Raw genomic sequence first — 13,484 nt, 5'->3', positions numbered from 1 at the left:
AAGCCGACACAAAGCAATTAACAGTGGATTTTGTGTCGTTTACATCTCGGCTTTGTACAAGACATTGATTTCATCAGTTAGTAGATATCTTGGAATACTTGATCAAGTTTGTCGATCAGTATGTCTGCATGACGAGGTGTGAAAAGCAGACAGGGGCGTAGGCGGATGGTTTGCGTTCCACAAGTGCCAGCAAGAACACCTGTTGTGGGACAACCCAGCATCAATGTTATTGAACAAAACACAACCAGTGGGTATCAATGAATTCAATAATGCTTAGATTGCTACGTTTTTAGACAAAAAGGATAGAGTTAAAAACGACAAAACATTGTTTAACTGGATTTGTTGGTGTTATTTAGCCTACATTTTACCTTTTTGTAAGAGTTTCCCGACCACTTCGTCTCTTACACCATCGCCCACAACATCAACAGCACAGAAGGTTCCAATACCTCTGGCCCCGTACACCAACCCTGGGTATTTTTTTTCCATTTCTTTCAAATCAGACACCATACATTTTCCAGTTTTTTCGGCCTGTTTCATCAACTTCTCGCCTTCCGTGATTTCAATGACTTTCTCCAGAAGGTGTAGTTTTACTGGGTCGCCCATCCATGTGTTCAGTACACGGTAGCCCTGAGAACACGATTGTAGTACACAAAACTGTTTACCAGGTTTTCTCAGCAAAAACTTCGGTGTAGATTGAAAAACCACGCTTGATGTAACTTACATTGTGTCTCTCTTGTAAATGAATATTATGTCTTTTTGTGCAGACATTTTCTACACATTTGAATTACTTTTTTTTTATAAATTTCTTAAGAAACTGTGATGGCGTTTTCTTTGTAATTTAAACAAAATACCCAGCGAACAAACGTTTAATTGACTACATACGTCGAGTCGCTGGCGGAACAAGAACAGCTTGTTGGAGGAGCTGCACCTGGTGAGGATTCAAGATAAGTGGCTATACATAAACAGTTAAGAAAGCACACGCCAAGTTTTGTGCCATTAATAAAGCAGAACATATCCAAAAATATCACTCACCGCGTTCCATTTTATGTGGTCAGCAAAATAAAAACCTCCTGTAAGCATTTTCTTTGCAAAAGTGACAACATCTGGTGGATTTTCCAAGCAAAAATGCTCGTGCGCCCACCAGCGGCCGGTTACAGCCATTCCTGTCTGCACTTCATCGCATATGAACGCGATTTCTTGCTAAAAACAAAACAAACTTAGATAAGATTTAGGATCGCATTTCAATCACTGTATATTTAGGATCATATTTTAATCACTAAACAATTGTTATTGGTTTTTAGACTGCAGTTTTTCCTAAAATCGTCGAAATTGTGTTGTGTCGAAGCTAATTATACAGAAAACGTTAACGATACACATTTAATATGAACATAGTGTTCTTATTCATACTGGTTTTGCTCACGTAAAAAATATAATTGTACACATTCTATGTGCATAAAAATCAAGTTCTGTTAACCGTTTATTGCATCAACTTATACCCTTTCAGACATTTTCTTTAGTTTTCTGAAAAAGTCCCCCGAAGCATGGCGATCACCTCCTTCAGCTTGAATAGGTTCGATAACCAAACCCGCAACAGGAGCTTTCGACTTCCATTTTTCAACCAAATCTTCGGCAATTTCCAAACACCGAGCCTGGTAAACAAAACCTGGTAAACGAGCCTGGTAAACAAAGCGTATTCGGTTAAAGATTACCTCTTCAGCGGCATTCTCCCGCTCAAACTCCTCAAGGGGATATTTGAGTTTCGGGAAAGGAGCGATTGGCCAATCAAAACTCGGCACGTCGAGTTTGTGAATCGGTTTGCTGTGAGTGGTCGATAAAGTACCGATGGTTCGACCGTGGAATCCCCCCTCAAAAGATAAAATTGAAAGTTCTGGCGCCCCTGGTGGCTAAAACAAAGACAAGTTTGTTGACATGTTCCAGCAAAACTTTTTCATTCGTTTACCTTGTTTATCATGCAGGTATCGTACGCTGGGTCTTCGCGCGGTGGCAATTCGTATCCCCGCTTTTTTTTCATGTACCAGAAGAAAACGGACTTATAGGCATTCTCGTTCGAACAACTACCGCAAGCCATGGTGACAACTTGCTTCAGACCAGGTGGCGCCACCTTGATCAAAGTTCTTTGAACCAACGAGGGAAAGTCCCTGTTCGGGAACATGCCCATAGCCGGACGGTTGACCATAACCGACTGTCGTTAAAAACAAAAGTATTTTTTTGGTAAATGAAGGTCTAATGAGCTTCGTTTTATTGCTGAGATCATTAAAGAAAGCAAGTTATTTAAATCGTTCTGGTTTTTGTTGAATACAAAACTTACCCTAATGGCATTGTTGGTGCACATTTTCAGGAGCTCGGAGTGATTGTAGCCTACAAAACATAATTTTGCATTCATTGAGTATCAAAACTAACGTAGTTACAAAATGCAAGCAATGGCCAAGCTGAATCCTAGATGTTAGTGTGTGGCATTGTTTATGTCAGGCCTTTTATCCAAATAGTGATACTTTGGTTAGTTTGGTGTTGTTTTAAATGCTTCAAACTGTGAAGAATCACAAAAATGTTTCCAGATTCAAAGTTTTCGAAAGGACGTTGAAGCAAATTTCTCTACACGAGGACTTTCCAAAACTTTTTGATTGCAATCCCTTTTAATTAAACAAAACATTCCGCTGCTCTTCGTGTTTAACATCTGATTTTTATAAACAACAGATTTTGACATAATTTTTATCTCAAACCAGCATTAAGTGAACCAGCATAACATGTCTTGAGGTTGTCTCAATACAGTTAAATGTCGAATTTTGTGTGGTTTACTTTTTGTAATCCACAAAATTCGACGTGCAAATTCCCAAAGGTTCGCGACTCCAAGTTTAAGAAGCCCTGCCCAACACTAATTCCTACTAAAAAAAAAAAAGTGTTTTTGATCGGGTATATAGTAAGAAGCCTAGCCTATAATTCGAGCCACAAGCTTACCTAAAGGCAAAGAAGAAATTTGCTGAAAGCAATCAAGTAGTATGTTGCCGTCTGCATCGACCAGGTAGTTGCCGTGGCTATTTTCGAAGTCGCAGAAAAGTGAAATTACGGCCACATTCTATGAACATATAAATGTGCGCATAAAATATGGTTACATTTCTAAAGCCGAAATTACGGATTAAAAACACGTTTTTTTATGGGCGCTAGTTTAAGATAAGCCGAGTGATTTTATTTGTGTCCAAGCCATTTTAGGTATCACGTTTATTGTTTATGCAACTTTGCGTGCAAAATGAAAATCATTTCGTGTTATTTAACTGTCGATGGCCTTTTTTCAATGCGACTTAATTTTTCCAGGCTTTTACTATTCTGACCTATTAAATGATTAAAGGTTTACCTGTATCTTGTCAGTTTCTCGAATTAATTCCTAAAATACACGAAGGAAAGTTAGTGACACGTAACATATACGTATATCCTAAAATACATCTTGGGCTGACTGAGAATATATTACTAACGCAGTCTCGCAAACCTTGGTTTTTGGACCAGGAACATCGGTTTTTAATATTGGTCCATCTGGTATTCGGAACATTCCGCTCTGCGCAGCCTGTGTGCCTGCTCATTAAAAATTGAAATCATTGTATATTCATGCGTTGCCATATATGCCAAATTACTGCGATTTATCATAAAAAATCTTGAATACTTACTTGGCCGTTTTGGAAAATAAACGTAATTTTTGTGACGGCGAAATAAAAACCCAATCTTGCCACAAAACGACATTTTTTTGAATAGTTGTGCAACGTTTTGCAATAACAGCGGTCTAGCTATAAATAAGCCTATACATGTAGAGTCATATTTGGATAACCAACACAGACTAATTGTACAGCACAAAACGTACCAATCTTGCCACATATGCTGTTTTACAACCTATATGTAACTTAGTAAAGTCTCAATAAAATGTTTTTACTTCATGAAATCTACCTAACCAGCAACACATCTTTCACGTGACACAAGTTAACCATCAATTCAATTTTAAATGTTACTAGAACAACTTTGTGTCCACGCTTCTGGTTTTATGAAACATGTTTCGCTTTTTATTAAAGCATCTTCAGTTCTACAAATAACATAAACATAAAAGACATAGTTAGATGCTAAAATGATAAAACGATAAAAATTGGCCGAACAGAAGAAACCTCTGGTGCTAACATACTGGAAGACGCTCTGAGCAGGTGATGCGAGTGACCTACTTTTTTATCACCACATGCTCACATTGTTTAATCAGGCGAAACAACGATCAAAAGGTTATAATAAGAAATCATATAAAAAAATAAAAATGAAATGAAATGGGCGGGGCTCACGCAACTGACGGTAAAATTAATTTTTGAATGTTGATTTTTGTTATTTGTCCTCGTATAACCTTTTGATCGTTGTTTCGCCTGTTTAAGCAATGTGAGCCTGTGGTGATAAAAAAGTAGGTCACTCGCATCACCTGCTCAGAGCGTCGTCCAGTATGTTAGCACCAGAGGTTTCTTCTGTTCGGCCAATTTTTATCGTTTTATCATTTTAGCATTTAACTATGTCTTTTCTGTTTATGTTATTTGTAGAACTGAAGATGCTTTAATAAAAAGCGATACATGTTTTCTAAAACCAGAAGCGTGGACACAAAGTTGTTCTAGTAACAATTAAAATTTAATAAAGTCTAACAGAAATGAATTACCATGCGAAAATAAATTGAAGTGAACATGTTTAATTGCAATTTTAATTCGATATTCGCTTTAATTTCTTGCTAAAAATCTCTGCCGCAACACAACAAGCAAAGCAACTCTTTGTGTTTGCTGCAAGATGTTGTTCACGCACCTATTTATATACTGATGAGATTGGTATTTCAGCGAAATTGGTAAATAGGCGAAAAGCAACCACACTGGCGTGTTCTGTCAGGCATTTGCTTGTTATACATTAGACCTAGCAATACGTGATACATCTTCCTCGCTTCAAAACAACCTTCGAGCGTAGAGAAGTTTCTGTTTACGATGCTCCATGTTTTGAAACCAATATAGCCCTGACGTCATATTTTCCCAAATCAAGCTTTAAATTCCAGCGGCAAAGATTTTGGCGAAAATGCTTTGAATTTTTCTGCCGAAAGTGCATTATTTATTGTTCAAAAATTTCACAATGGTCATTATATGATTCACGGGCAAGTTTAATTCAATGTTCGAGGTAACAAAAAGCTAATTAGCAGCGAAATTATTTGTTGACATATCAAATTGTCATTTGTTACAAGTTATTTATACATAATGACATTTCCTTCTCACCGAAACATTCTTCATGCAAAAGCACCGTTTTTTGGAAAAAAACTATTAAAACAACGAATGCAAAAATTATGGCAGTTTTATTGACTACACATTTACACTACGAAAATTAACAGAAATGTACAGATCAGTGAACAACAACAAGCGCTTCTTGTACACCGCAACAATTTTCAACACATTAAACTTCTTTCTTATCTTCACTTCGTTTCAAGATCACGCCACTTCAGTAACGGTCTGATCAAGCCTATCCACCACCATGTCTGCGTGGGTCGGTGTGAAAAGCAGACAAGGTCGAAATCGAATAGTGTTCGTTCCACACTGACCAGCAAGCACACCTAAAAGTTGTATCGTTTCAATGTCAAGCGTCTGCAAGCTGAAGTTCAGACACACCGAAACACTTGATAATTTTAGAAAGAGCCAAAATAAACAAATAAAATACGAATCTTTATGACACATCCAAAGCTACTCAAAAATAGTGGCAGACAATCAGCACCATTATGGGATTATTAAATTTTTTGTATAAAAATAATAAAAATATATTCTCAGGTGCAAATATACTTTGAGATAACTACTTTGAATTTTCAATTCAAAGCTAAGGTCCTGTACAATGACATATTTAGCAGAAGTTTCAGACACACCTGTGTCATTGAACAGCAGTATTTTAATTTTACGCATAATTTTGTCGTCAATTTTTGCTACGTTTTTTGATGTACTGCGTAAATGGCCGTTTCATATAAAATCACCCACCTTTCTGCAGCAACTGCCGGTGAACTTTATCCCTTTTGCCTTCGCCCAAAATATCGACAGCACTAAAAGTTCCCAGACCTCTGGTCCCATACATTATTCCAGGATGACGTTTTTCAAGGTCTCTTAAACCCGCTTGGAGTCGCTGCCCACTTTGCTCAGCCTGTTTCATTAACTTTTCACGCTCGACAACTTCGAGAGTTTTCTCCAGAAGGTGAAGTTTGACAGGGTCGCCCATCCAGGTGTTGAACACACGGAAGCCCTGCGAGAAAATGGTCATATTATGTGGTTTCAAAAGTTGTTTTATGATAAGTCTACATTGTAATTTTTTAGTTACCGCGGTACCCCTAAATGTAAAAAATGTCACTTTTAATGTTTAGATGTGTGATTTACAAACAGTGTGTCGAGAAGCGCTTTCAGGTGGGTGCAGTACATTAAAATTCGCTTGCGTGGCGTTCAAACGAAACCAGGGCATTAGTTTTTCCAAACGTTTGGAAATATGTTGGGTCAAGACTAACCTTGCACGAAACATAAAAAGTGCTTTCTGTAGATTGTATATAGATATAAAACAAAAACTATTAAGTAAAGTGGATAAGGTTGATAAGCATCGATGAAAACGTAACATCAACCCCAGTTATTGGAAACGGCTTTCGTTTTCACAACGACATGCGTCATACGACAGTAGCCACTACTAAATTCGTATAGCGTAGATGAGTAACTCCTTTTAAAGCAATAGAGTTGTTCCATAATTTAGGTACACAAATCAAGTGGTTTCCCACCTTTGTAGTCAGTGAAACTTTGTTTAAAAAACAGTTTTTTGTGGGCTTCTTTGGGGTCCGCAAACCCCGTGTTGGAAACCACTATTTTAATGGGATACGGCATAACAACATACTACAACCAATACCAAACAACTTACAGTGTTCCACCTCATATGGTCAGCAAAATAGTAGCCCCCAGTCAGCATTTTTTTCGCAAAAGTTACCACATCCGGAGGATTTTCAAACCCGAAGTGCTCGTGCGCCCACCAGCGGCCGGTCACAGCCATACCAGTCTGCACCTCGTCGCAAATAAATGCGATGTCTTGCTGGAATGAGAAAGAATACAATAGTAAAACAAACGCTTGATTCTTTTAAGAAGTGTGGTCGCCATATTTTTTTAGTCATTGGGAGAAATATATCTTAGCTTAACAGAGTAAAACGGTCAAGAAAAACACAGCTATGATCAAATTTGCCTTTGTGTTTTAATGGTTCACAAGAAAAAAAACGACTTAACATGGCAAAATCTAATAGAGCTAGGAGATAGGCAGAATTTACATTTATGATTTCAAAGTAAATTAAAAATCGTTTTAACGCTGATCACCTGTCATTAGTTTATTATATTATTATTGACAGGGTTGATATCGATGTGAAGCTGACAACTGCAGATAAATAGGATTTAAATCATGCTGCATTTTATTGACATTTAAACATAATGACCTTTTTTTGGTCGTGACGAGAGAATGACAAACAAATAATGTTTTAAGATAACGGCCTGTATTTAACGTTGTTGGAGCTAAAGGACGCCTGTGGCTAAAACACCTAAGCAATGCCTATAAATATGGACACCTAAGCAATGATGACAAACACGGGTAAATCTTTAAAATAAGGACGGTGTGGCCACCCTTAATATAGGTATTGCGTAAAATAGTTACGAATTTTATGTTTTGATATAAATATTGTTTGTATCCACACATCTATGTTGGTAATGGAATTGTTACTGGGCTTACCCGTTCAGTCATTTTCTTCAGTTTTCTGAAGAAATCGGCAGTAGCGTGAAAATCACCTCCTTCAGCTTGAACAGGTTCGATAACCAAACCCGCAACAGGAGCTTTCGACTTCCATTTCTCAACTAAATCTTCAGCAATTTCCAAACACCGAGCCTGATAAACAATCCTTGTTAAAGTCATTCCAGAGGTTAAATGTAACATTCGAAGGAAAACAACTGCATACTTTACATTAACAGAAAACATATATTTGTGTTGAACAAGAAGTAATTATAGATGATCGTAACAATAATATTTGCAAAGGTTTGCTTTGTTTGTAGGGATTTGTGCGCTTCATAATACTAAGGAAGTCTCCCGGATGGTGGACGAAATGTTGGTTACAATAAACACTTTCGTAACTTAAGTGCCAGAAGAGCAATTCCTATTAATTTATGCGCTGTGTTTGCGTGTAATTCAGTTTTATTGAGGAGTTTGGAGATGCGCAAGCACGATTCTATTATTGAAAAGTCGCGCACTCCCGCGCGGTTACAGTGGAATGTCGACTGTTACCAGGAACTACATTTCTTGGTGAAACGTTTTTCAGAAATTTAAACAATGGTACACTATGTGTTTATCAGTTTTCGAAGAAATCGCACAGTTACATTGTTTGGCCACAGATATAGTTTGGTTTAAATCCACGAAATAGTGCACAAGTATATCGTAGCCGTAACCCATAAGATATGTATTCACATCTATATTTTGAATGTATCGTACTTGAAGTGTGATCATAAATTTCAAAACACATCACATATCCATACCTGTTCTTCTCCACTGGAGGAATTAATTCATAAAAAACAAAACAAAAATCGACTGTAAAAAATCCCCACCTCTTCTGCGGCGTTTTCGCGCGCAAATTCCTCAAGGGGGTATTTGAGTTTCGGGAAAGGAGCAATTGGCCAATCAAAACTCGGCACGTCGAGTTTGTGAATCGGTTTGCTGTGAGTGGTTGCCAGGCAACCCAGTGTACGACCGTGGAAAGCTCCGTCGAACGACAAAATCGACAGGTTTGGCGCCCCTGGTGGCTAAAACACAAGTTCGCGTTGTACAAGAACTACATTGCTTGATTATAATTGAAAACAAACTACATTGCTTGATTATAATTGAAAACAAACTACAGTGCTTGAATATAATTGAAAACAAACTACATTAAAAGTAACAACATCGCCAAAGCGAGATATTTACCTGGTTTATCATGCAGGTATCGTAGGCTGGGTCACCAGGTGGAGGCAATTCGCTTCCCCGTTTTTTCTTCATGTACCAGAAGAAAGCAGACTTGTAAGCATTCTCGTTCGAACAACTACCGCAAGACATCGTGACTACTTGTTTCAGACCGGGTGGCGCCACCTTGATCAAACTTTTCTGAACCAATGGGAGGAAATTTCTGTCGGGAAACATTCCCAATGCTGGACGGTTGACCATCGCCGACTGAGAGTTAAAATAATGAAATAAGGTCTTTTGGTGTTTTGTCGAAAATGTGTAAATTGAGAATGGTTGCATTAAGGTCTTATAGATTTTATAAAATGATTTTTTACGAGTTCTATGGGTAGTTTTGTTTATGTTAAAATTTGTTTATCTATTCGTAGTCAAACTATAAAGTCAGCTAATTTTAATTTTGTGTCAAATTTTCTTTTTGTCCAGGAATATATTCAAAATATTCCATAAATTTGACATTCGATTTTAAATACAATGAATGTTTTTACCAAAACAAATCACTATAATTAAAGGAGGTAACACGAACGTGAAAAATATGTTGCTTTGGATTTTTGTGTAATACAGTTGTTTATGTGTAATGAGTACAACTAAAATGTTTCTAAAATTGATTTTACTTTTTTTAGTTAAATGGACTCTATATTGCTAATGGTGCAATTTGGTTAAATTTTCGTAGTAATATGCTTATAAATTTTTTCTACATAAGCCAGCTTTATTCAAAGAGTTTACCTTTGTTGCTGCATCATGACAAAGATCTAGTAATTCCTGGTTGTTGTACCCTAAAAAGACGCGAAAGATGTTTACAGCCATTACATGGCAATTCAGACTTTGGACAATCTCAACCACATGCGAAAATTTGAAGGAAATCAAAACGCATTGCAAAATAAGTTGGTGAATTTTAAAGTAGAAGCAGAGTAACAAAGCCAAAACACAATCATGTACCAAGTGGAAGAGACGAAATTTGTTGAAAGCAGTCGAGAAGAACGTTGTCGTCAGCGTCCACCAAATAGTTTCCAAAACTTTTTTGAAAATCACAGAAAAACGAAACAGCTCCGCTATTCTGCAAAGCAAAATAGCTGAATTTCGAGCTTTAACGTCAAATCCCCAAGTCGTTTGTCATCAACACATCATATATTTTGCATACTTTCAGTATCCTTTATAAACAACCAATAGGAACAAGTACCTGCACTTTTCCTGTTTCCTCGATTAGTTTCTGAAAAACACAAAAAACCGTTGTGGACAAGCAAAAACTAGAGCAATTACAGTCATTAGTCGAAATGTGGGTAAATCATTCCATTTAACATGTGATGCATTCAATTTCTAGGCAGGAAAGAGCTTGCCTATACACTGAATAATATACGTTTTCACCAAATCATCCTATACAAATTCTTCTGTGATATAACTTTAATGTCGAGGTCTATACTTTGTGAATATGAATATTCACGTAATGAAGTTTGAACATTTGTAAAACAATAGTTGTTTACCACTGTGATTTGCCATTCGTCAAACACATATCCGTCCAACCGCTTTCAATCACAAGCAAATTTCCGGACGAAAATAAATCGATTAACGACCTAGCATTGATTTTGCCGCCAAACCCCTGTCCAATCACACGGTACCTGATTAATTATTAATCAATGTTTGCAAGAAATTGCTCAGACAACTTTCACGCCTGCCTCAACAATGATCTTAGTGTCAATTCCCAGCAGAGGTAATTGGTTTTACATTTTATTACAATGAAAATCGTTAAATCCCATTCGGTTGCTGCAAAATTGCTTTAACACCCGTGTATGCTGACGTTGCTGTTTGGACAACATGATTAACGCCCCAGTGTAAGTTGCAAAAGCCGCTTAACCACTCAAGTAACCACTGTATACTAAGCAGGTCTGACTAATTACAGTTTTGCCAGACTTGGTGTTGGCGTATTCTGCACATACGTTTTGATGCAAATGTAGGAAGTTCGTAAATATGTTTTTGATTAGCAGTAATGGACTCATGGTCAAACAGAAATCTAATTTCAATCAAATTTGTGAAAGATATAGCTGCAACCTGTCTTAAACGTATCTTTGCTTTTCTAGACCATACAACCGACGCAATCCACAGAAATCACATTGTTTTGACCCATAATTCTATTGATTAGTTAAAACGCATAATTTACTAATTGTCAAATACAACTTAGCTCATGCTGCGCAATTATATTATTTGTACGACATCATACTGTAGGTTGTAATGAAGTACAAACCGAACCTATTTTGTTTGTAACATAACAGGTCTTCGCAAACTTGCACCCTTATCAAGCACAAACACAGCACAGGGTTGAGCAGAATTTCTTTTCAAAAGTGCTGTACGACTTGTCAACGACCACCAGTATTGTGCAAAGGAACGGAACGCGATTCGTTTGAATTATTTCATTGTGTTCAACGTACCTTTGTGTTTGGACCAGGAACTTCAGTCTTTATCACTGGCGCACCAGGTTCTTGTGCTGGCTTTGTGTGCTGAGATCTCACGTCTGCACAGAATACAAACAACTTGCAAACAGGTTTAGTAATCAACAACACCTACCACTTACGTTTTGCGGTGACATTTGCGACACTTTGGCCACGGCGTAAGACCTGGCCCAGTTTGCAAACCCTTGAAGTCATTGCGGACAGTGAACAGAGCGTAAAAGAACTGCTATATTTGCAAAACCAACAGGATTTGTTTGACTGACTTCGTCTGAGCAAAAAAAGAAAAAAATACCACCCATTGACCGAGAATAACCCCGACTGAACTTAATCGTTTGAAACAGCGCACAGTTCAGTGGCGCTATGCACACACCACATATCCTGATCCTTGGGCAATACAACAGTTATGAGATGGTGTTGGCCTTTTTAAATCCAAGACTGTACCAAAACACTATTGCAAAGAACGATGCAATTGTATATTAGTTTGGCATTTGCAAAGACTTGCATAAAAACAGGTAATATTTTGAGTAAACTGATATAAGGCATAGCAAACATACAGCTAGGCAGTGTTGACCTAATGATATTCACGACTCAGTCTACACAAAAATGCAACCAATAGAACGTAAAGCTCTCGTGGTAAGCAGCTGTTGCCACGTGTACATGCACTAATTCGAGATCTAACTCTGAAATGCAGTTCAGACTCATCTACTCAACAGCAGGGTTCCAAGCATTGGGTTTCAATATCGGTTTACAGGGTCAGTTGCTGATCTGTGTTAACCTGGGTGCAATGTTTCCTGTACGCATTACATCAGCAGAGGGCACTTTATCTAATGGTCAGCAGCAATTGATTACAAATACAGAATTTCCACTTTGAACAACAAATACGCTCAAACTCAGTATCTTAATTCATAATACAAAAACGACTGCTGGTAAAGCTGTATGCGTTTACACAAACACAGACAACCGGACGCGGGCGGCCCCTCTTGCCCTCTGGCCTGTGCCAGACCTAAATGCCGGATGCAGCTGTCACGCATGATCAGCAGTCAGATGAGCAAGTTTGCGAAGGAGCAAATCAAGCGAAACTTTTTCTCGTTAATTGGAAGTGTTAAAAGAGAGAAAGGTTTGTCGCCTGTGGGCACTAAAGCATTACCTCTCACATAATCTTAATGTCATTAACATTTGTATGAATGACCAGTCGACAACGGTCTGTAACATTTTTTCATGTTTTGCCATAATTGTATGTGCTGTATTTTTCTGCAAAAAGAAACACAGTTGTAAAATATTTGGCCGTTAATTTGTTTTGCAAACAAGCGTTCATTGTTGGGTGCGTTTATCTAGGTAACGAGATTTATACTTAAGTCATTAATAGTTAAAACAACTTTGGTGTACATTTTTCAAAACCCTGGATTTTACTGTTATGCAAGTGACTATATACATTTCAGTTACTGTTAAAGATTTGAAACGTGCCCTATCAGTCAGTATTAAACTCGTAACGTATCAGCTGTATACGAGTTATAGAATAAAGCGTAACCTGCTCATACGTTAACATAAATCCTTTTTCGAAACGGAAATCAATGTCCTTGAAAGGAAAAATATTGTGTTATATATCCAGGAAAGGAACACGTGCATACAGCATCATGTGAAGGCGAGTGTGTCACGAATTCATATCATTTATGAAGGTAAACCGTTAAAATGGCTTATGCACAAAACATATTTATCTTTCTTATCGTTAGTTTTGTTTAATTGCGATGGATACAATTTTTGCGTGGGTAATTGTTTATATTTTTGGCACAAAAATCGTTATTACTGATTTATGGGGATTCTATATTTCTAATGCTGATTACTAGCCTATATTTCCTCAGAGGAATACCCAGACGTACAATTGATCGGGAGGTGCAAAGCAATCATCCCACGAAAAGCTATTCCCACGAGGCCGAATTGCGTTAGTAATTTCAAGAAAGAGTCAATCGTTGCCAAAAGCTCCAATACATTGAAGCTTACTAGTTT

General features: G+C 37.5%; 2 protein-coding genes across 2 annotated transcripts; both read right to left on the bottom strand.

The window, feature by feature from the left end:
- Positions 1-77: 77 nt before the first annotated feature.
- On the bottom strand, positions 78-3,562 carry LOC145909540 (4-aminobutyrate aminotransferase, mitochondrial-like). The gene is made up of 10 exons (XM_082996925.1): positions 3,503-3,562; positions 3,371-3,400; positions 2,977-3,094; positions 2,330-2,379; positions 1,961-2,203; positions 1,710-1,904; positions 1,497-1,649; positions 1,033-1,200; positions 369-627; positions 78-199 (listed from the first exon to the last, which is right to left on the bottom strand). The coding sequence occupies exons 1-10, from the start codon at positions 3,560-3,562 to the stop codon at positions 78-80; spliced, it is 1,398 nt and encodes a 465-aa protein (XP_082853051.1).
- A 1,563-nt stretch (positions 3,563-5,125) lies between these two features.
- Positions 5,126-11,769, bottom strand: LOC145907912 (4-aminobutyrate aminotransferase, mitochondrial-like). Its single transcript, XM_082995023.1, has 11 exons — positions 11,603-11,769; positions 11,460-11,542; positions 10,217-10,246; positions 9,976-10,093; positions 9,763-9,812; positions 9,007-9,249; positions 8,652-8,846; positions 7,789-7,941; positions 6,940-7,107; positions 6,027-6,285; positions 5,126-5,614 (listed from the first exon to the last, which is right to left on the bottom strand). The coding sequence occupies exons 1-11, from the start codon at positions 11,673-11,675 to the stop codon at positions 5,493-5,495; spliced, it is 1,494 nt and encodes a 497-aa protein (XP_082851149.1). The 5' UTR covers positions 11,676-11,769; the 3' UTR covers positions 5,126-5,492.
- Between the last annotated feature and the right edge of the window lie 1,715 nt (positions 11,770-13,484).

Source organism: Ascidia mentula, chromosome 7, assembly GCF_947561715.1.
Source record: "Ascidia mentula chromosome 7, kaAscMent1.1, whole genome shotgun sequence".
Taxonomy (NCBI): domain Eukaryota; kingdom Metazoa; phylum Chordata; class Ascidiacea; order Phlebobranchia; family Ascidiidae; genus Ascidia; species Ascidia mentula.
This window is presented reverse-complemented; position numbering and strand designations above follow the sequence as displayed.

Coding starts and splice junctions, on each gene's coding strand:
- LOC145907912 (XM_082995023.1), bottom strand. CDS start 11,675: ATGACTTCAAGGGTTTGCAAACTGGGCCAGGTCTTACGCCGTGGCCAA. Junction 11,543..11,602: donor CGCAAATGTCACCGCAAAAC/GTAAGTGGTAGG, acceptor TATTCTGTGCAG/ACGTGAGATCTCAGCACACA. Junction 8,847..9,006: donor ATACCTGCATGATAAACCAG/GTAAATATCTCG, acceptor CTTGTGTTTTAG/CCACCAGGGGCGCCAAACCT.
- LOC145909540 (XM_082996925.1), bottom strand. CDS start 3,562: ATGTTCCGAATACCAGATGGACCAATATTAAAAACCGATGTTCCTGGT. Junction 1,201..1,496: donor TAAAGAAAATGTCTGAAAGG/GTATAAGTTGAT, acceptor TTTTGTTTTTAG/CAAGAAATCGCGTTCATATG. Junction 628..1,032: donor ACCACATAAAATGGAACGCG/GTGAGTGATATT, acceptor TCGTGTTCTCAG/GGCTACCGTGTACTGAACAC.